The sequence below is a fragment of the Muscardinus avellanarius genome, assembly GCF_963383645.1.
Source record: "Muscardinus avellanarius genome assembly, chromosome: 12".
In the NCBI taxonomy this organism is placed as follows: Eukaryota; Metazoa; Chordata; class Mammalia; order Rodentia; family Gliridae; genus Muscardinus; species Muscardinus avellanarius.
The window spans coordinates 4,887,158-4,910,886 of NC_137798.1; the positions used below are offsets into that span (position 1 = coordinate 4,887,158).

Sequence of the window (23,729 nt, forward strand, 5' to 3'; positions counted from 1 at the left end):
ATGGATGGAGTGTCTTCAGAGGCTAATGAAGAAAAGTAAGTTCATTCACTGCAGCTAAAAATGTTATATTCTACTAGAACAAATATTTTCCTTTTTTTCCCTATTTTTTTTTTTTATTGGGGGTCTGGGGATGGAACCCAGAGGCATTTGACCTCCGAGCTACACCCCCTGCCCAATTTTTTATTCTTTATTTTGAAACACGGTCTCTCTAAGTTGCAGAGAGCCTCACTAAGTAACTGAGGCTGTCCAAGAACCACGATCCTCCATTCTCAGCCTCCCAAATGCTGGGATTACAAGCGTGTGCCACCACACCTGGCAGAAAAAGATATTTTTCTAACTAATAAGACCTCTCAATAAACTTTGGAAATCTTTTTCTATTATACTCCAGGGGGGAAAAAATAAATGCTACACAGTGATAGCCCCTTTTGCCATATTTTTGTATAATTAATCTAGAGTCAAAACTGAGAGGGACTTAAGTTATTTTATTTATATATTTTATACACACACACACACACACACACACACATTTTGGTACTAGAAATTCAACCTAGGGGCATTCTACTTTTGAGAGATACCCCCTCCTAGCCTCACCCCCTTTTTCCGCTACTGGGGATGGAATCCAGGGCCATTTTATCTCCAAGCTATACCCTCAACCCCACTTTTACTCTTTATCCTAAAACAGGGTCTCGCTGAGTTGCAAAGGGTCTCACTAAGCAGCTGAGGCTGGCCACAAACCGCAATCCTCCTCTCTCAGCCTCCCAATCTTTGGGATCACAATCGTGTGCCACTATGACTGGCTCCCCCAGCCCTTTTTAAAATTTTTAAGCAGGGTCTTGCTAAGTTGAGGAGGGTGACCTTGAACCTGTGATACTCCTGTCTCAGCCTTCCAAGTACTGGGATTACAGACAAGCATGTGCCACCACCATGCTTGGACTAAAAGGAAGTTTAGATAACTACCTTCCATCTCCTTAATTTAAGCATGAGAAGATTCAGACTGGAGAGGAAATGATTTATCTAAAAGTTGGCATCCAGCAGGGTGTGGTGACGCTTGCTTGTAATCCTAGCATTAGGGAGGCTGAAACAGGAGGATCGCAGTTTGCGGATAGCCTCAGCTACTTCGTGAGGCCCTTTGCAACTCAGTGAGATCCTGTTACAAAATACAGAATAAAAAATAGGGCTGGAGGTGTAGCTCAGTGGTAGAATGCCCTGGATTTCATCCCCAGTACTGCAAAAAACAACCAACACTGAATTCTTAAATACTGAATTTAAAGTCTTATACTATAACACAAATTTTGCTGGCTGAAGTGCAAAATAAAAGAAATGGCCAATTTAAAAGTATGTGAAGGGTGATGTGATGATGGCTTTTGTACACTCATTTTTTTTCTTTCTTAGTGACAACATAGAGAGACCTGTTAGAAGACGGCATTCCTCAGTAAGAAATATTTAAATGAATAATCATTACATTTTATTGAATGATATCTATATACCACTTTAATTTTGACTGACTTCACTTTCTTACTCCCACTAACTTCCTATTGCTCCCTGGATAAAGATTTTTTAAAAAATGTTTTTATACTAGAGACGAGGGGATCTCTATGATTGAACTACATCCCCAGCCATTTTCAGCCATTTTCATTTTTTTATTTTGAAACAGGATTTTGCTAAATTGCCAAGGCTTACCTCAAACTTGTGATCCTCCTGCGTTAGCCTCTGAGTAACTAGGATTGCAGGTATGCCCTGCCAAGACTCAGATATTTAATCTGGTTACAAAATTCTAGAAATAAACTGAAATTCACATTTTATAAATTTTTATAACAAATTTTGTTGCTACATAAATTATACTTCCATACAAAATTGATAAAAAATATATCTAACTTTGTGTACAAAACTTTCAGGACACATAAGTGTAACCGAAATGATTTGAGTACAAAATGCATATTGGATTATGAAACTGAAAAGTTAAAAAATAGGGACTACTACAGGCATAACTTTTTTTTTTTGTAATACTAGGGATTGAACTCAGTGACATTCTACCTCTGAGCTACATCCCAACCCTATTTTATTCTTTATTTTGAAACAGGGTCTTACTAAGTTGCAGAGGGCCTCACTAAGTAGCTGAGGCTGGCTGTGAACCTGTGATTCTCCTGTCTCAGCCTCCCAAGTACTGGGATTACAAGTGTGTGCCAACCTGTCTGGCTCCAAGCACAACTTGTTGACAGGGGATTCTAACAATATCTTACTAGAATTTCCTTTCTCTTTTTCTATTCTGATTGCTTCCTATGGGCACTCCCTGCTAGGCACTATCTCCCAGCAATTACTTTGGTACCTCTAGCGTTTCCTACTTCCAGATTCAAGTCCTATTTGAAGAATAGTATCTATTTCTTCAAGAGAGGAAAACAAAAGACTCGGTACTATATCATGTTGGTGAGAATATCCTGATAGGTCCAAGTCTTCTTTTCTGACACAGACATTACTACTGACAAATATCAGATTGTTTTATTTTATTTTATTTATTATTATTATTATTATTTGGTGGTACTGGGGTTCCTGGAAGCTCTTCTACCTCCGGGCTACACTCCCAGACCTATTTTTACATTTTTATTTGGAAACAGGGTCTCCTAAGCCAGCACGCGCGCGGCTGGCTTTGAACCTGCGCGATCCTCCTGTCTCCGCCTCCCAAGCGCGGGGATTACAAGCGTGCGCACCACGCCTGGCTCTATCAGATTGTTTTAGACAGAGGTACATGTTGTACCCTAGAGTCAATATGGAGCTTCTTCATCCAGACCACATGGGATGAAAGTGGGTGAAATAATTTGGGAAACTGGGCTTGGAAAAGAGAATAAATGGGAACTATTTAAATATGCCAGATGTGAGGGTGATCTGGCTGTGACATCTGTCACCCCACTGATCGCCAGGGTCGATTCTGCTGATCTGGCTGGCTAGGCGGGTGTCCCCTTCCTCCCTCACTGCTCCATGTGCGTCCCTCCTGAGGGCGCGTGCTCAGTCAAAGAGGATGACCTTCCCCGAATAGAGGAGGACTGGTCTTCGGTCAAGGGTATACGAGTAGCTACGCTTCCCTGCTAGAAGAGTCCCAGACAAGCTTCAAGGTCCATTTGTAGGAGAACATAGGGTAGTCAAACTTCCAAGACTCCAGACACACCCAAATGAGGTGTTGCTCATGACAGTCTGCCCTTCTTTTAAAATAAAATAAAATAAATCTGCCACATAAGACTGAGCAATATAACTTGAAGAAGTTTCAAAGATTTTAATGGAAATTTTAAGTTTCTATTTACAGTATAACTTGAAATAAACTAATTGTTAACAGATATGCCAGATTTTGTTAAATAATTTTAATTATTACTACCTCTAGATTTTGAAACCCCCAAGGAGTCCTCTTCAGGACCTCAGAAGTGGAAATGAAATAGTTCAGGTAAGTCTCTAGTGCAAATAAATGCTTTATAGATTACTATTTTCAGTGGCTTTTTATTTCTTTCTTTATTTTTGTAGGATTGAGAGTAGAACCTTGTGCTAGGCAAGTGTTCTGTCATTGAGCTACATCCCCAGCACTTTTTAAATATGTATGTATGTATGTATGTATGTATGTATGTATTAACTTATTTTGAGACAGGGTCTTGCTAAGTTGCCCAGGCGAGCATACAACTTGTGATCCTCCTAATCCTTACCCTCCTAAGTAGCTGGGATTACAGGTATGTGCCACCATTTTTTTCTTTCTTTTTGGATTGGGGGTTGAACCAAGTGTGTGCTACCTCTGAGCTACGTCCCCTGCCCTTTTTAAAAGTTTTGATTTTGAGAAAGGATTTTGCTAAATTGCTGAGACTGGCCTAGAACTTTGTAAACCCTCCCTCCCCCACTCTATGAAGTACTAGGATTGCGGGCATGCTCCACCACACCTGGCTTTTCAGTGATATTTTTTGTTTTGTTTTGTTTTTGCTGGGGATTGAACCCAAGGGCATTCTACCTCTGAGCTATACTCCCAACCTTCTTTTTTTGTAGTACTGGGGATGGAACCCAGAAGCATTCTACCCAGAGCTACACCCCCAGTCCTATTTTTTAGTCTTTATTTTATTTTATTTTATTTATTTTTATATTTTTTTGGTGGTACTGGGGATGGAACCCAGGGGCCCTCTACCTCTGGACTACACTCTCAGACCTATTTTATATTTTATTTGGAGACAGGGTCTCTTAAGCCAGCTGAGGCTGGCTTCGAACCTGCACAATCCTCCTGTCTCAGCCTCCCAAGCGCGGGGATTACAAGCGTGTGCCACCACGCCCGGCTAGTCTTTATATTTTTTGAAACAGGATCTCACTGAGTTGCAAATGACCTTGCTAAGTAGCTGAGGCTGTCCGCAAACCATGATCCTCCAATTTCTGCCTCCCAAATGTTGGGATTACAAGCTTGCACCACCATGCCCGGCATTTCCAGCCTTATTTTATTCTTTATTTTGAACAGGGTCTCAGTAAGTTGCAGAAGACCTCACTAAGTTGCTGAGGCTTGCTGTGAACCTGGGATCCTCCTGTCTCAGCCTCCCAAGTACTGGGAGTACAAGCCTGTACCACCATGCCCAGCTCAGTGATGATGATGATTTGGGGTACTAGGGATTGAATCCAGAGGCATTCTACCTTTAAGTTATACCTCCAGCCCAATATTATTTCTTTTTTCTTTTCTTTCTTTTTTTTTCAGGTCTGGGGATGGAACCCAGGGGCATTCCACCTCCGAGCTACACCCCCTGCCCTATTTTTTATTCTTTATTTTGAAACTGGGTCTCACTGAGTTGCAGAGGGCCTCACTAAGTAGCTGAGGCTGTCCGCGAACCGCGATCCTCCGGTCTCAGCCTCCCAAATGCTGGGATTACAAGCATGCGCCACCACGCCCGGCTTTATATATGCCATTTCATCTTTCAAGATGGCAAGTCCCTAATGAACACGTGGTCATTGTTGGCTGAAATGTAATATGATACAGCTGCTGTGGAAAACAGAAGGGCGATTCCTGAGTAAATTGGAACTAGAATTGCCATTTAATTCAACAACTCTACTTTTGGGTATATTTCCAAAATAATGAAAAGCAGTATCAGAGTTATTTGAATACTCATATTTACAGCAGCATGATTCACAATAGCCAAAAAGTAGAAGCAACCCAAATGTCCATCCACGGATGAATGGATAAGCAAAAGGTGAGATTTACATACAATGAAATTCAGCCTTAAAAAAAGAAATTCTGACACATACCACAACATGCATGAATTAAAACAATTTTTTTGTATTACTATTATTAGTATTATTATGTTAAAGAAAGGCAGACTGCCACGTGCAGCACCTCATTTGGATGTGTTTGGAGTCTTGGAAGCTTGACTACCGTATGTTTTTCTACAAATGAACCTTGAGAGCTTGTTTGGAGGTTCTAGCAGGGGGTGCAGCTACTTGTGTCCCTTGACCAAAGATCAGTCTTCTTCTGTTCAGGGAAGATTGTCCTCTTTGACCCAGTGTGCAGCTTTGGGAGGGACACACATAGAGCGGTGAGGGAGAAAGGCTACACCCACCTAGCCAGCTAGATCAGCTGAATGAACCTTGACAGTCAATGGGTGATAGATGTTGCAGCCAGATCGCCCTCACAGCCAACATGTATGAATTTTGAGGACATTATGCTAAGTGAAAAATCCAGTAACAGAAGACAAATCCTAAGCTTACATTTATATGAGGTGGAATAGTCAAACTCATTGAGAAAGAAAAAATAAAATAGAAAACCAGGTGTGGTTGCACACACTTGTAATCCTAGCATTTGGGAGGCTGAGACAGGAGGATCTTGGTTCAAAGACAGCCTAAGCCACTTAGTAAGGCCCTCTGCAACTCATTGATACCCTGTTTCAAAATTAAGAATAAAGCCGGGCATGGTGGTGCACTCTTGTAATCCCCGCACTTGGGAGGCAGAGACAGGAGGATCATGCAGGTTCGAAGCCAGCCGCGCTGGCTTAGGAGACCCTGTTTCCAAATAAAAATATGAAAATAGGTCTGGGAGTGTAGCCCGGACCTAGGTAGAAGGGCTTCCAGAAACCCCAGTACCACCAAAAAAAAAAAAAAAGAATAAGCTGGGCTTAGTGATGCATGCTTATAATCGCGTACTTGGGAGGCTGAGCCAGGATTGCGCAGGTTTGAAGCCAGCCTTAGCTAGTTAGCGAGGTTCTCAGCAACTTAGACCCTGTTTCCAAACAAAATATAAAATAGGTCTGGGAATGTAGCTGGAGGTTGAATGCCCCTGGGTTTCATCCTCATTACCGCAGGGGGAAAAAAAAGGCTGAAATAGAGCTAGGGGTGTAGCTCGGAGGTAGAATGCCCCTGGGTTTCATTCCAAGGAATGTGCACGTGTGCGTGCACACACACGCACGCACACACACACACGCATACAGACACAATTTTAGCTGGGGATAGTGGTATATTACTATAATCTCAGCAACAATGCAGGCTAGATTAGACTGAGGGCAGGAGAGTCTCAAGTATGTGGCCAATATGGACAATTTAGGGAGGCCTTATGTAAACAGATACAGTGCACACGCTGGTCATCCCAGCATCCGGAGGCTGAGACCAGCCTCAGCTTCTTAGTGAGGCCCTCTGCAACTCAGTGAGACCCTGTTTCAAAATAGAGAGTAAAAAAAAGAAATAGGGCAGGGGGTGTAGCTCGGAGGTACACTGCTCCTGGGTTTCATTTCTAATACTGAAAAAAAAAAAGGGGGAGACCTTATTATTATTATTTTTTTTTTTTGCAGGTTTGGGGATGGAACCCAGGGGCATTTGACCTCCGAGCTACACCCCCTACCCTATTTTTTATTATTTATTTTGAAACCGGGTCTCACTGAGTTGCAGAGGACGGACCTCACTAAGTAGCTGAGGCTGTCCGCGAACTGTGATCCTCCAGGTCTCAGCCTCCCGAATGCTGGGATTACAAGTGTACGCCACCGCGCCCAGCTGAGACTTTATGTTAAAAAAAAAGAAATAGGGACGGAGTGTAGTTCAGTGGTAAGACCACCCTGGGCTCGACTCCCAGTACCAAATAAATAAATATTTAGCTGGGTGTGATGGCGCACACTTGTAGTCCCAGCATTTGGGAGGCTGAGACAGGAGGATCGTGGTTCAAGAACAGCCTCAGCTATTTAGTGAAGCCCTTTGCAACTCAGCGAGACCCTGTTTTATTTTTTATTATTTATTTATTTATTGGTGGTACTGAGGATGGAACCCAGGGGCCTTCTACCTCCGGGCTACACTCCCTATTTTATATTTTATTTGGAAACAGGGTCTCTTTAGCCAGCTGAGGCTGACTTTGAACCTGCGCGATCCTCCTGTCTCAGCCTCCCAGGCATGGGGATTACAAGCGTGTGCCACGATGCCCTGCGCAAGACTCTGTTTTAAAATAAAGAATAAAAAATAGGGCTGGGAGCCATGGCGCACACTTGTAATCTCAGCATTTGGGAGGCTGAGACTGGAGGATCGTGATTTGCACACAGCCTCTTGAGACCTAAATCACAGTGATTCTATTAAGAATCATACCATATATTCTTTCATCTTAGGAATCCAATGCTTTGAGGAATAGGAAAAGCTCTCGTCGAGTCAGCTTTGCAGATACTATAAAGTAAGTTGAAAGTAATAATAAAATAATACAGTTTTTATGGATAATGCTGTTTTTGTGTGTGTGGTACTGGGGGTGGAACCCAGGGGCATTCTACCTCCGAGCTACACCTCCATCCCTAGTTTTTATTTATTTTGAAACAGGGTATCACCACGTGGCCAAGGACCTTAAAGTAGCTTTGACTGTCCTCAAACCTGTAATCTTCCTGTCTCAGCCTCCCAAATGCTGGGATTACAAGTGTGCACCGTCACGTCTGGTGCCTAATAATGCTTTTTGCTGTGTTAAACAGGAAATGTAGCCAGGCATGGTGGTGCACGCTTGTAATTCCAGCATTCAGGAAGCTGAGACAGGAGGATCACAGCTCCGTTTGCAGACAGCCTCAGCTACTTAGTGAGGCCCTTTGCAACTCACTGAGACCCTGTTTCAAAATAAAGAATAAAAAAATAGGGCTGGGGGTGTAGCTCAGAGGTAGAATGCCCCTGGGTTCCATCCCGAGTACCACAAAAAAACAAAACAAAACAAAAAACAGGAAATGTTGGTTCTTGATTTGGATAATCTCTTTTAATTAAATACACTTTAGAGAATAACTTTTGTGTAAAATTTCTTATTCATTCAGATTTGGAACATACTTATAATCCCAGTACTTGGAAGGCTAAAACAGAAGAATTGCAGGTTTGAGGCCCATCTCAGCAATTTAGTGAGACCCTATTTTAAAATACAAGATTGGCCGGGCGTGGTGGCGCACGCTTGTAATCCCCGCGCTTGGGAGGCAGAGACAGGAGGATCGCGCAGGTTCGAAGCCAGCCGCGCGCGCTGGTTTAGGAGACCCTGTTTTCAAATAAAAATGTAAAAATAGGTCTGGGAGTGTAGTCCGGAGATAGAAGGGCTTCCAGGAACCCCAGTACCACCAAAAAAAAAATACAAGATTGAACAGGATGAGGGGTGTGGTTTAGAGGTAGAATGCTTCTGGGTTCAATCCCCAACACAAAAGAGTAAATTTGAAAAGTTCTCAAAAGCAGGTGGCGCACACTTGTAATCTCAGCATTTGGGAAGCTGAGACAGGAGGATCACAGTTTACGGACAGCCTCAGCTACTTAATGAGGCCCTTTGTGATTCAATGAGACCCTGTTTCAAAATAAAGAATAAAAAAAGAAAGAAATAGGATTGAGGGTGTAGCTTGGAGGTAGAATGCTCCTGGGTTCCATCCCCAATACTGTACAAAAAGAAAAGAAAAGAAAAACACTAAGAATATTTCCTTAAAGTCAGTAATTAAACAATGATAATCTATTGTTACCACTGTTATTTAACATTGTATTAGACATACTAACCAACAAAAACAGAAAAGAAGCCGGGAGTGGTGGTGCACACCTTGGGAATGTAAAACAGAAGGGTTGTAGGTTTGCCGCCAGCCTTGGCACCATAGTGAGGCCCTCTCCAATTTAGTGAAACCCTGTTTAAAAATAAAAAATAAACTGGGTGTAGTGGCACACACTTGTAATGCTAGTACTTGGGAGGCTGAGCCAGAGATTCATTACTTTGTAGCTGATCCTCCTTTCAGCCTCTGCAACTTAGTGAGACTGTTTCAAAGTAAAGAATAAAAAGTAGGGCTGGGTTCTAGCTCAGAGATAGAATACCTCTGAGTTCAATCTCCAGTCCCCCCCACACCAAAAAAAAAAAAAAAGGAGGGAGAGAAAGAAATAGCAGGATATGGGATATAAAATTAATATATTGAAATGACAATGTTTCTCATATTCAAAACTATAACCAGATGGAATATAATGGATTATTATATTTTATTGCTATTAATTTACTATAATTCTATGTATTTTTTATTTCTTTTGTGCTTTGGATGTACCCAGGGTCTCATGGTAGGCAGGTGCTCTACCACTAAGCTTTATTTCTAATGTAGTTCTTTTTGTGTGTGTGTGTGGTACTGGAGTAGAACCCAGGAGCTTTTCTACCTCCGGGCTATACTCCCAGACCTATTTTTCTATTTTATTTGGAAACAGGGTCTCACTAAGTTGCTAAGAGCCTAAGTAACTGAGGCTGGCTTCGAACCTGTGTGATCCTCCTGTCTCCCAAGTTCTGGGATTACAAGTGTGCAACACCATGCCCCTGGCCCCTTTTGGAACCCAGGGGCATTCTACCTCTGAGCTACACCCACCAGCCCTCTTTTTTGTTCTTTATTTTGAAACGGGTTCTTATTGAGTTGCAAAGAGCCTCACTAAGTAGCTGAGGCTGTCTGGGAACTGTGATCCTCCTTTCTCAGCCTCCCAAATGCTGGGATTTGGCCCCTACTGTAATTCTTATATGTAATGGTTTTCTTCCTTCCCTTTTCTTTAATTTTCTCCCCCCCCCCTTTTTTTTTAATACTGGGAATTGAACCCAGGGGCATTTTACCTCCCAGCTATATCCCCTTCCTATGTTTTATCTTGTGTTTTGCAATAGAGTCTCATTAAGTTGGGGAGAGCCTCACTAAGTAGCTGAGGCTGTTCTTGAACCTGTGGATCCTCACGTCTCACTCAGCCTGCCACATAAAGGAATTGCAGGCAAGCGCCATCATGGCTTTGTTTTGCTATTAATTACATTCATGTTATAAATTATGTTACTTGGGTCTTCTATAATCTTATATAGTTTTTGTTTGTTTTGTTTTGCTTTGTTTTTGGTGGTACTGGGGTTCCTGGAAACCCTTCTACCTCTGGGCTACACTCTCAGACCTATTTTATACTTTTTTATTTTGAAAGAGGGTCTCACTGAGTTGCAGAGGGCCTCACTAAGCACCTGAGGCTGTCTGCGAACCACAATTCTCCGGTCTCGGTCTCTCAAATGCTGGGATTACAAGTGTGCACCACCACGCCCGGCTTAAAATTAGTCTCATTTCTCTGTATTTAAATAGGTTTTTTTTTTTTTTTTTTTGTAGTACTGGGGATCCAATCCAGGGACATTCTACCTCCAAGCTACACCCCTATTTCTATTTTTTATTTTTTATTTTGAAATAGGATCTCACTGAGTTGCAAAGGACCTCACTAAGAAATACCCAAGGCTGTCCACGAACAAGCATGTGCCACTACACCTGGCTAATAGTTTTTTTTTTTTTTTTTTTTTTTTTAGTACTGGGGGTGGAACCCACGGAGTTTTACCTTTGAGCAACACCCCCATTCCTATTTTTTATTCTTTATTGTGAAACAGAGCCTCACTAAGCTGCAGAGGGCTTTACTAAGTAGTAGCTGAGGCTGTCTGCAAACCATGATCCTCCTGTCTCAACCTCTTGAATGCTGGGATTACAAGCATGCACCACCAAGCCTGGTCTACTTTTTTTTTTAATGTGGTGTTGAGGGTCAAACCCAGAGGCATTCTACTTCTGAGCCCCAGCTTTTATTTTTTATTTGAAACCTGTTTCACTAAGTTGCTAAGGGCCTCTTTGAGTTGTTGAGGCTTATGTCAAACCTGTGATTCTCCTGTCTCAGCCTCCCACGTACTGGGATTGCAGGCTTGTGCCATGATGCCCAGTTTCAACAGTGTGTGTGCGTGTGTTTGTGTTACTGGGGGCCGTCTGCCTCTGAGCTATACCCCAATCCTGTTTTATTTTTATTTTGAAAGAGTCTCATTAGATTGATGAGAATCTCAATGATCAGGCTGCCCTTGAACCTCAATCCTCTCTGAGCCCCCAAAGTATTGGGATTACAGGTGTGGACCACTATGTCTGTTTTAATAGTTTTTTAAAAATTTAATTTTGGAACCGGGAATGGTACTTATTCTCCTAGTAATTGGGAGTCTGAGGCAGAAGGATCACATATTTGAGGCCAGGCTCAGCAATTTAGCAAAACCCAGCTTCAAAATAAAAAAGGGCTGGGGGTGTAACTTAGAGGTAGAATGCCTTTGGATTCCATCCCCATTACCAAAGAAAAACAAAAACAGTTTTGGTTGCCAGGGGATGTAGTTTAGTGGCAAGAGAAGTTGCCTAGGATTTGCAAGGCCCTGCATTCAAACTTCAGTACTACACACATAGAAAGTTGATGCTATGTTCATTGGTACACAATTATCACTATTTTAAGTTCATTTTGAATTGTACTTTCTGGTATTATGAAATACTCATCTTGGCTTTGTCTCTTGTTTTTTGACTCAAAATTCCATGTAGATTGATACTTAGATTTTAATATCATGGGCTCTGGGAGAGCTCAGTGGTAGTACACTTGTCTAGCATTTGTAAGGTCCTGGGTTTGATAACTGGCCCCACAATGAAGTCTTTACCTATCTCAAATCAGACTATATAGGAACAAAAAAGATTCTATTTATAATTTGAAGGTTTTCAGTAAGTTTTATTTTTTCTCCTAGAGTCTTCCAGACAGAATCTCATATGAAAATAGCAAGAAAGTCAGAAATTGCAGGTAAATGTGTTATTGTAGTCCTTGCTAATCTGTTTTTTAAAATTTATTGTAGATATCTAACTAGAAAATCCATATAAGTAATTGTCTATTTTCTTGATACTAGAGATTTGAACTCAGGGACTTTTTATAACCTCTAAGCTACACTCTTCTTCTTCTTTTCTTTTTCTTTTTTTTTTTTTTTAATACTGGGGATGGAACCTAGGGGCATTCTACCTCCGAGCTACACCCCCAGCCCTATTTTTTATTCCTTTTTTTTTTTTTTTTTTTGGTGGTACTGGGGATGGAACCCAGTATCTCTGGGCTACATTCCCAGACCTATTTGGAAACAGGGTCTCAGTAAGTTGCTAAGAACCTCACTAAGTAGCTGAGGCTGGCTTCAAACCTGTGTGATCCTCCTGTCTTAGCCTCCCAAGCACTGGGATTATAAGCATGCGCCACCACGCCCAGCTTCATTGATTCTTTATTTTGAAACAGGGTCCACTAAATAGCTGAGTCTGGCTATGAACCTGTGATCCTCCTGTCTCACTCTTCTAAATGCTGTGATTACAAGCATGCGCCACCACACCTGCTCCTTTTCCTTAATTTTTTATTTTGAAACAGTCTTGCTAAATTTCGGAGGCTGGCCCCAAACCTGTTTATCTTCCTGTCATAGCCTTTTTTTTTTTTTTTTTTCAATACTGGCAGTACTGGGGATTGAATTCAGGGGTGTTCTACCTTCAAGCTACACCCCCAAGCCCTATATATTTTTTTTCTGTACTGGGGATGGAACCCGGGGGTATTCTACCTCCAAGCTATACCTCCAGCCCCCCTCCTTTTCTTTTTATTTTTTATTTTTACAGTGCTGAAGATGGAATCCAGGGGCATTCTACATCAGAGCTATACTTCCAGCCCTATTTTTTATTTTTTATTTTGAAATAGGGTCTCACTGAGTTGCAAAGGACCTCATTAAGTAGCTGAGGCTGGCTGCAAACCACAATCCTCCTGTCTTAGCTTCCCCCATACTGGGATTACAAGTGTGTACCACCACGCCCCACTCTCAGCCCTGTGTTTTATACTTTATTTTGAAACAGGGCCTTAGTCACTGAGGCTGTTTGCGAAACTGTGATTCTCCCATCTCAGCCTCCCAAGTACTGGGGTTACAAGTATGTGCCACCACTCCTGGCAACTATACGTTTTTAGATTAAAACTATACATTAGCAATAAAGCAGCCTCAGCAATTTAGTGAGGCCCTCTCCAATATAGTGAGATCCTGTTTCCAAATAAACAATAAAATAGGTCTGGGGGTATAGCTTAGAGATAGAATGCCCCTGGGTTCAATCCCCATGACTATGAAAAAAAAAAAGTATTTTGATGCTGAGTATATGGTCACACATGTGTAATCCCAGTTGCTCAGGAGACTAAGACAGGAGAATGCAAATTTGAAGCCAGCTTAGACACTTTAGCTAGATCCTATCTAAAAAAAAAAAGTAATCTGGAATTATAGGGAGGGAAAATACAGGGGATAGTTGGTAACTTCTTTTTTAAACTGAAAATATATGTACTTTTTGTAATGCTTTATCTGTGTATCCTTGCACAACTTTAATTTTTATTTTATTTTTAGAAACAGAAGCAGGAGAAAATGTTATGTTCATCCAGTAAGTAAATGACATTTCAAATTATATTTAAAAGTTTCTTCAAGATTTTTTATGCCTGTGTAAATTAATAAATGTGGACTGTATATATGTACACACACAAAGAAAAAGAGGTACACACACGTGCTTTCTTCATCCCCCTTTTAAACAGTGGTAATACACTACGTACTTTGACATCTTGCTATTCCTCCTGAGTGACACAGTTCAAAGATATTTTTTCCATTTATATAATCTTTTCTTTCTAGCTGCATAGTAGTCAATTATATGGAAAATGTATGATTTATTTACACAGCTCATTACTTATGGATATTTAGGAGATACTAGGGATAGAACCCAGGGGCTTTTCTACCTCCGGGCTATACTCCCAGACCTTTTTTTTTTTTTTTTAATATTTTATTTGGAAACAGGGTCTCACTAAGTTCCTGAAAGCCTCACTAAGTAGCTGAGGCTGGCTTCAAATCTGTGAGATCCTCCTGTCTCAGTCTCCCAAGTGCTGGGATTATAAGTGTGCGCCACCACGCCTGGCTTAGGATATTTCTTGTGTTTTGCTATTATAATAAATGCTGCAGTGAATAACGTTATCTATTCATCACTTCAAATTTTACAAGTGTGTAGGTGAAATAAATCCCGAGACATGAAATTGATTATCTACAGAGAAGAGACCCAGGAAGCCTCACAAGAGAATACATAGTGGCTTTGTGATTTACTAATTTTGAACCATGTAAATATAATACCTGTTAGTCGGGTGTGGTGGTGCACACTTGTAATCCTAGCATTTGGGAGGCTGAGACGAGAGGATCTTGGTTCAAAGATAGACTCAGCTATGTAGTCAGGCCCTTTGCAACTCAGTGAGACCTGGTTTCAAAATAAACAATAAAAAAATCAAGCTGGAGATGTACTTTGGACGTAGAATGCCCCTAGGTTTCATCCCCAGTATCACAAAAAATAAAAACAAAAGAACACCCGGGCGTGGTAGTGCACGCTTGTAATCCCCAGGCTTGGGAGGCGGAGACAGAGGATCACATTGGTTCGAAGCCAGCCTCACTGGCTTAAGAGACCCTGTTTCCAAATAAAAGTATAAAATAGGTCTGGGAGTATGGCTTGGAGGTAGAAGGGTTTCCAGGAACCCCAGTACCACCAAAAAAAAAAGAACAACATCAATGAAGAAACAGCTGTGCACAGTGGCTTTCGCTTGTAATCCCAGCACTAAGGAGGCTGAGACAGGAGGTTCCCGGTTCGTGGCCAACCTCAGCTACTTAGTAAGGGCCTCTGCAACTCAGTGAGACCCTGTTTCAAAATAAAGAATAGAAAGTAGGGCTGGGGGTGGACCATGGAGGTAGAATGCTTCTGGCTTTCATCCCATTATGGAAAAAAAAAGTTATATATATATATATATATTAAAAATATATATCAAAAGCCGGGTGTGGTAGCACACACTTGTAATCCCCACTCTTGGGAGGCGGAGACAGGAGGATCACACAGGTTGGAAGCCAGCCTCACTGGCTTAAGAGACCCTGTTTCCAAGTAAAATATAAAAATAGGTCTAGGAGTGTAGCCCAGAGGTAGAAGGGTTCCATCCCCAGTTCCACTGAAAAAAAGAAAAAAAAATACATAATATATATTAAAAAATATATATTAAAAATATATATATATATCTCTGTACTGAGTTGCAGAGGGCCTCACTAAGTAGCTGAAGCTGTCCATGAACTGCAATCCTTCTGTCTCAGCCTCCCGAATGCTGGGATTACAAGCGTGTGCCACCATGCTTGGCTTGGTTTCTAGTCTTTTTTTTTTTTGGTGGTACTGGGGTTCCTGGAAGCCCTTCTTCCTCCGGGCTACACTCCCAGACCTATTTTATATTTTTGAAACAGGGTCTCTTACGCCAGCGCGGCTGGCTTTGAACCTGCGCGATGCGCGATCCTCCTGTCTCCGCCTCCCAAGCGCGGGGATTACAAGCGTGCGCCACCACGCCCGGCTGGTTTCTAGTCTTTTAAATGATGTGATCAGAATAAAAAATTTAGCTGGGTTGTAGCTCAGAAGTAGAATGCTCCTGAGTTCAACCCCAGCCTTACATACATACATACATACATACATACATACATGGTGTGATTCTTGGTAATTCTTTGGGTAATAGATTCTAAAAATATCTTTTCACTTTTAGGGATAAGAATTCAGAAGATAACTATTGTGAGATCACCGGTGAGTATGACCAGAATTCTTTTCTCATGATACACCCTTTTTCTCCTCCTCCTTCTCCTCCTCTTCTTTTTCTTCCTCTTCTTCCTCTTTTTTTGTGGTACTGAGGATGTAACCCAGGGGTCTTCTACCTCTAGGCTACACTCCCAGACCTATTTTGTATTTTATTTAGACACAGGGTCTCACTAAGTTGCTGAGAGCCTATGTAGCTGAGGCTGGCTTCGAACCTGTGCGATCCTCCTGTCTCACCCTCCCAAGCACGGGGATTACAAGCGTGCGCCACCACACCCAGCTATGATACACCTTTCTCTTCATCCATTCCTTGAATTATATTTACAAGAACCATGCAAAAATATATATTAAAGAGCACTTTGTTCTTTGTACAAAGTCTTCTATCTAAAATTTCATAAACATCTTGTTTTTTTCTCAAATCTACTGTTGTTCTTGTTTTCTCTTACACTCCTGCTCGATCAGTCATTCACTCAAGTAAGAAATCAAGAAATCATTGTGAACTCTATTTTCATTCTATATACCCTTTAGAAAGGCTACAGAATTTACCCTCTTCAAATCCTGTCTCCTTGTGCCAGTGCTTTAGCTCTTTATTATTTCTCTCTGGCTTTCCTATCTTTCACTCTCTTTCTTTTTTGGTTGGTATTAGGATTTAAACCTAGGAGTACCCTACCTCAGAGCTATATCGTCCCAGCCCCTTTTTAAATGTTAAGACAATGCTTGCTAAACTGCTGTAACTGACCTCAAACCTGCAGACTCCCAAGTCCCTAGGATTATAGGCATGTGCCACCATACCTAGTTAAGTTTTAACCTTCCAGTCTATTTCTGTGTCTGACTGTGTTACATCCCTGTTTTAAATGGTTCAATAATATATTTTGCATACTGAATAAGGCTCATGCTCCTCAGCACTAACTTTGAAAGTCCTTTATAATTTGCCCTGTCTTCTTTTCAGCCTATTTTCTGCCCTTTGTAGGTATCTGTGCTCTAGTCCATGATGAGTTATTTACAGTTCTCCATATGGACTGTTTTTCTGCATGTATGCACTTACAAATGCTTTTTTCTCTACTTTGAGTTTTCCTGTTAGTCTTCTCATTTTTTCATTTCACTTTGCTTAACCTAAGTGTTATACAAAATAGCTAGTCTACAAACTGTTACTGTACTGACAGAAAAGGAACTTGCCCTGGAATGTAAATATCTATGATACTAAGTTGCTGTGTAGTTCAACTAACATTTTTCCTTAGCAAAGCTTTCCTGATGAACTACTACATGTTCTACATTTGCTGCGAGCTCCTTACCTCATCATGATTGGTAACATGCAGTTTATATATTGACACGTATTTCACATTGCACTGACTTAATGGAACTTCTCTATCAAAACCATGGAATTAGCGGGACATGGTGGTGCACGCTTGTAATCCCAGCACTTGGGAGGCTGAGACAGGAGGATCGCACGGGTTCGAAGCCAGCTTCAGCTCCCTAGTGAGGCTCTCAGCAACTTAGTGAGATGCTGTTTCCAAATAAATTATAAAATAGGGCTGGGGGTGTAGCCTGGAGGTAGAACGCCCCTGGGCTCCACCCCAGTACCACCAAACCAAACCAAACAAAAACAAAATGACCCCATGGAATTAGTCACTGTGTTCTAAATTGAAAAGTAAAAGTAGAGAAGTAAAATTTAGTAAGAAATAGTAGTTTAAATTTTTTACCTTAAAAATTAGTACTACAATTCAGGTGTGGTGACGCACACTTGTAATCCCCGTGCTTGGGAGGCAGAGACAGGAGGATCGCGCAGGTTTGAAGCCAGCCTCACTGACTTAAGAGACCCTGTTTCCAAATAAAAATATAAAAATAGGTCTGGAGTGTAGCCCGGAGGTAGAAGGGCTTCCAGGAACCCCAATTTGAATAACAACAACAACAACAAAAATCACCACTATATTCTAAAAATATTCAAAGGGAGAATACTGTGATCAGTCACTGATATCTGTCATTAAAAGAAAAAATTAGGGACTACAGATATCTGGCATACACAAGGCCCTGAATTCAATCCCTAGCACCAAAAAACAAAATAAAAACAAGAGTTTTAGTGAAATTTAATTATTTTGTTTATGAAAATCTTAGTAGCTTTTAAATACTTGTGAACAACTTAAGAAAAATCAGGTTCCTTGATGATATTTTTTCTGACCAGAGTTTTTTCATTTTCTAAATAGGGATGAACACATTGCTTTGTGCTCCCATTCAGACTCAGATGCAACAAGGAGAGGTATGAATTCACGTAAATTCATGCATATTTTAATCCACAGTTAAAATTTAAACACATAAAAATGAATGACTTACAAAAATGAATCAACATACCCTGGGAAAATTTCCTACCTTTCCAGTTAACTAAAAATGGTTAAATTACTGCCATTTTGCCCTTTTTGGGGGGGGGGAGTGGTGTTTTGGGCATTGCACTCTGGGGCATTCTACCTCCAAGCTACAACCTCACAGTTTTTTTTTTTGTTTTTTTTTAACAGAGTCTTGCTAGGTTTCTAAATTGCTGAGGCTGGCCTCAAACTGTGATCCTCCTGTCTCAGCCTCCCAAGTACTGGGATTACAGGCATGCACCACCATACTGAGCAAATTACTTCTAATTTTAATAAGGAAACATATCAGGACTATTTATTTATTTATTTATTTATTTAATTATTTTGTGGTACTGAGATTCCTGGAAGCCCTTCTACCTCCTGGCTACACTCCCAGACTTTTTTTTTTTTTTTTTTTTTTTTTTGCAGGTCTGGGGATGGAACCCAGGGGCATTTGACCTCTTGAGCTACACCTCCTACCCTATTTTTATTCTTTATTTTGATTACCGGGTCTTACTGGGTTGCAGAGGGCCTCACTAAGTAGCTGAGGCTGTCCACGAACTGCGATCCTCAGGTCTCAGCCTCCCAAATGCTGTGATTACAAGCGCGCGCCACCACGCTCAGCATCCAGACCTAGTTTTTATATTTTTATTTGGAAACAGGGTCTTAAGCCAGCATGGCTGCCTTCGAACCTGTGCGATCCTCCTGTCTCCACCTCCCAAGCACGCGGATTATAAGTGTGTGCCATCATGCCTGGCTATCGGGACTTTTTAAATTGAATGAATATTGCCAGGTGTGGTGGCGCACGCTTATAATCCCAGCATTTGGGAGGCTGAGACCAGAGAATCGCGGTTTGCGGACAGCCTCAGCTCCTTAGTGAGGCTCTCCACAACTTAGTGAGACCCTGTTTCAAAGTAAAAAATAAGTGCTGGGTGTGGTGGCGCACACTTGTAATACCAGCCCTTCGGAAGCTGAGACAGAAGGATCTCATAGGTTTGAAGCCGGCCTCAGCTATTTAGTGAGGCTCTCAGTAACTTAGTGAGATCCTGTTTCCAAATAAATTATAAAAAATAGAGCTGAGGGTATATCCCCGAGGTAGAATGCCTCTGGGTTTCATCCCTAGTACTGCAAAAAAAAAAAAAAGTGAAGAATAAAAATAAGGCTGAGGTGTGGCTCCTCCGAGTATGTCCCTGGGTTTAATCCCCAGTACCACAAAAAATAAATAAAAGAGAAAAAACTTATAATGATTCAAACAAAATAATTTGTCATGAAACCATCACTGAAGATTATTTGTATAGTACATATTGTAAAATACTTTATTGAAAATTTATATTTGTTTTATTTTCTTATATTTTCTTTCATTATAGTTTTCAGTTATAGAACACAATCCTGATAGAAAAGATGCAAACGACCAGACAGTCATCTTTTCAGATGAAAACAAGATGGATCTGACAGCAAGTCACACCGTGATGATTACCAATGACCTTTCAGATGGTACCAAAAGTGAAAAGTCTACCAAGATAGATACAGCATCCTTTCTGGCTAACTTAAAGCGCAATACTGAGGATTCAAGAACAAAAAAAGAGTTAAAATTTCTGAAGGATCAAAACACTTATTCAGAAAAGAAAATAAATTCTGAAGATTTCATTAAAATATTGAAAACAGGAAAACATAGTGCTTCTTCTACAGGGCCTGATAAAGAAAATTTTGAGATACCTATATCCAAAGTATCAAGCAATGCCTCTTCTACACACCAAATCCATGTATCTCTTAATGAAGATGAAAATAGTGGTCACATGACCAGAATATTCAGAGAACAAGATGATGACATGAATTTTACCCAGTGTCATACAGCTGATATTCAGACTCTGGCTTCCATATCTACTGAGGCAAAATTAAGGGAATTTAAAGGTGATACTACAATTTATGGCAATGATTGTATGGACTTGACAGTTAACCACACTGTACAGATTTTACCCTCAGCTGATTACTTATCTGAAACAGAAAATCAAACTCAGAATGTCACAATGGATGTTACAACAGTTTGTGGAACTAAAGCTCCAGGGGAAAAAATAATCTTTAAGAATAAACATGCTGCTTTTCAAGATCCTTTTTTAAACTCTCAAGACAAAATAAACATTAGTAGAAGCCATATTATGGGGCCAGAAACTCACAGAGACACACAGGCTAACAATCAGGATGCTGAAACATTGGTCATGACCCCAGAATCTATAGGTTCTATTCCAGCTATTCAGGGTTATGAGACACTTCTTTATTCTAGTTGTAATGATGCCATGGAACTGACAAAATGTCACTCAAGTATGAGAGAGGGAAAAAATTTTCTGAATCATAATTCTAAAATGTGTCCCAATCCAGATAACAACACTCTTATAGAGAAGACTGTTTATTCAGGAGAGGATACCATGGAAATCACTAAGAGTCACACAGTTGCAATAGATAATCAAATTTTTAAACAAGATCAGGCGAATATACAAATAGCTCTACCAATATCTGAAAAAGAAATGATGCTCCCAAATCCCCTAATTGTATCAGAAGATGAGAAAATGAATGTTCCTTATGTATCTAAGAAAAAATTACAACAGAGCCTGACAAATCCATTATCTCTTTTATTGACTGACAAAAAGACGGAACTCTTAACAGGTGAAGCTATGGATTCGACTGAAAGTCATACAAATAACTTAGGAAGTCAAATCCCGCTTACATCTTATAATCTAACACCAAAGAATATCAGTGAATCTCTCTCTGACAGCAAGAGCCCTTCATTTGAATGGGGAAAAAAGACTGAGAGTCATATCAAACCATTCCAACAACCAAACATTTTGTCTAAAAACATCCTTATTGACACCCAGAATAAAGAAAAACATCAGATTTTGAAGAGTTCACACTATTTTGGTAAAGATTTTCCCCCATCAGCTGATTACAATCAGGACACAGTGACAGACCATAATATCTACTCTGGTATGGTTCTTGACAAAAAAGTAGCAATAGGAAATAATAAAAGTACATTTTCAAGTGAGCAGTCTTTATATCCTGCCATAAAGTCATTTTCATCACAAGGACAATCAGCTGTGAAAAATCATGATATTGCTGAGAATAATCATATTGTAAAACTTGTACTAGGTCAGAATCCTAAATTTTCTGAACCACTAAGGAAAAATTTAGATGATGTCACCCCTGTCTGCTCTCATGACAAGAGAATTATCTGTTCAGAAGAGGAGCAAACTATGGATTTAACGAAGAGCCACACTGTTGTCATAGGGTTTGGTCCTTCTGAACTACAAGAAGTTGATAAAAGTAATTTAGATTTAGAACACAGAACCAGCCAGCTTACAATAGTTAGGAGACAGATACCTGTAAAAGTTGAAACACATGATAAAAATTTTACAGAAAAAACTGGATTGTTTATTTCTAATGATATGGATGTGTTAAAGGACAAAGATGTACAGAAACCTGGATTTCTGAAGGAAGAGCAAAATGTCAAAATTTGTGGGAGGAAAAGTATCGGTGGACTGAAAGTTGATAAGACTGTTGTATGTTCAGAGAACGATGAGAATGATATGGATATCACCAAGAGTTATCCAGTAGAAATAAGCCATAGGCCTTTAGCAGATAAACAAGACTCTTACTTGGTGACTTTGGCAGGAACTTCTAAAACTATTTTGTATTCATGTGAGCAGGATGACATGGAGATCACTAAAAGTCATACAACTGCCTTAGAATGTAAAACTGTCTTACCAGAAATAACTAGCAGGCCTGTGGACAAAACCGTTATGTATGTAGATAATCACAATGAACTCGAAATGACAAAGTCCCATACTATTTTCATTGACTATCACACACAGGAGAGAACTGTACTTCCAGACAGACCTGTTATTGAACTATCTAAAAGGAAAAGCCTGCAAAATCTAAAAGTGGCATCTACTTCTGCTGAAGAAAATGTTTTTTCAAAGAATGATGAAAATGACCACCCAGTAGCAAAAGGCAGTCAGTTAGCAGTACTGAAGGTATGGTCTAATAGTGATCCTATGGAGAAAACTGGTACAGTCATAGCTAATGATAACATGGAAGTGTCTAAATTAACCACTTGGGAAAATGTCAACAATGTGCAAAGGCCTGGATTTCTAAATGAACCTCTTTCAGGCAAAAGTCAGAGAAGAAAAAGTCTTGGGCTCAAAACTAACAAGACCATTGTATTTTCAGAGGTTGATAAAAACAATACGAATATCACACAGAGTTGTATGGTGGAAATGAATAATAAAAGTGCCCTGGAAGATAGAGAGGACTCCAATTTGGCAGGAACATCTAAAACTGTTTTGCATATAAGTGGGCATGATGACATGGAGATCACTAGAAATCACAGAACTCCAGAATGTAAAGCAGTCTCACCAGATGAAATAACTATTAGGCCTGTGGAAAAAACTGTAATCTTTGTAGATAATCACAGTGATCTGGAAGTCACCAAGTCCCATACTGTTTTCATTGATTGTGAGGTCACAGAGAAAATGCTTCAAAAGGACCCTAAATTTGGAATTACAAGAGGAAAAAACTTGAGTGTTTGTTTTCCTAAGGATGATAGCTTTGTTGAAGAAACAACTAAAAATCAACCCCTGGCTATAGAAAACAAAATTATTTCTCACCCTGAACAGAAGCATCATGTGATACCTCTTTTTTCTATTAGAACATTGCCTGGGAATGAAATGGAAACCATTAAACCCCATAGAGCTGCTGTGGAAGAGGAGGTCATGGGGAAAGTTATAGACCAGGCCTGCACATCGGAGAAAGCCACAATTGAAAGCCATAATTTAAATAGTGCAGGTAGAGGAAATATGGATTTTATAAGTACTACACCGGCTATTTGTGAGTCCAGTGATACTCATCATTGTTTGCCAAATACTTCCTCTTTTGATAAATTAGAGAATGACAAAGATAAGGTGAAATCCAATAATTTCCCAGTGCAAAATCATCCTGCTTATGCAGATGATTTAGCCAGTAACCGTTACTTGGAATCTGAGGAACAACCTCTCTCTGCTTCTCGTTCCTTATTAGAAAAGGAAGAAGCAGTTCAAGCTAATTCCATAGGACATTTAAATTGTGCTATAACACAGCCCAAAGAACAAAATCTGATTAAGAAGTCTCAAGATCTATTAGCTAATCAAACTTTTGAAACAGTACCATTTAAAGCTGGAAGTAAGAGCTTAAATTTGATTATAGGAAACTCTTTTGCATCCACATGTGAAAATGAGTCCAGAATGCTCAATAACGAGAAAGAGTCTGTTATAGCCTATAAAAAAGAACTGAAAGAAAATATTAAAAAAGCTAAATGTAATGTAGATTCAGAGTTTCACAGTAACTCAGACTTGATTACACAAATCACTAAGACCAATGTCGATACAAGAGAAGTGTCCCATCCTATGACTGCATCTAATGCTCCGTGTTATGGTGGTGTGAAACCAAATATGAATAATTTGAGTGGTAAAACTGGAGAGTTTTTAGATCTTCAAACTGTTAA

The 23,729-nt window shown here is 40.2% G+C and overlaps 1 protein-coding gene across 1 annotated transcript; it reads left to right on the top strand.

The window, feature by feature from the left end:
• KNL1 (kinetochore scaffold 1) lies at nucleotides 1-23,299 on the top strand (the record flags this gene model as incomplete). The annotated part of the gene is made up of 10 exons (XM_080707949.1): nucleotides 1-35; nucleotides 1,393-1,432; nucleotides 3,371-3,430; nucleotides 7,578-7,639; nucleotides 11,972-12,024; nucleotides 18,065-18,117; nucleotides 19,567-20,256; nucleotides 21,070-23,035; nucleotides 23,135-23,151; nucleotides 23,267-23,299. 10 exons carry the CDS (start codon nucleotides 1-3, stop codon nucleotides 23,297-23,299), a joined length of 3,009 nt encoding a protein of 1,002 aa, XP_080564075.1.
• Nucleotides 23,300-23,729: the final 430 nt, after the last annotated feature.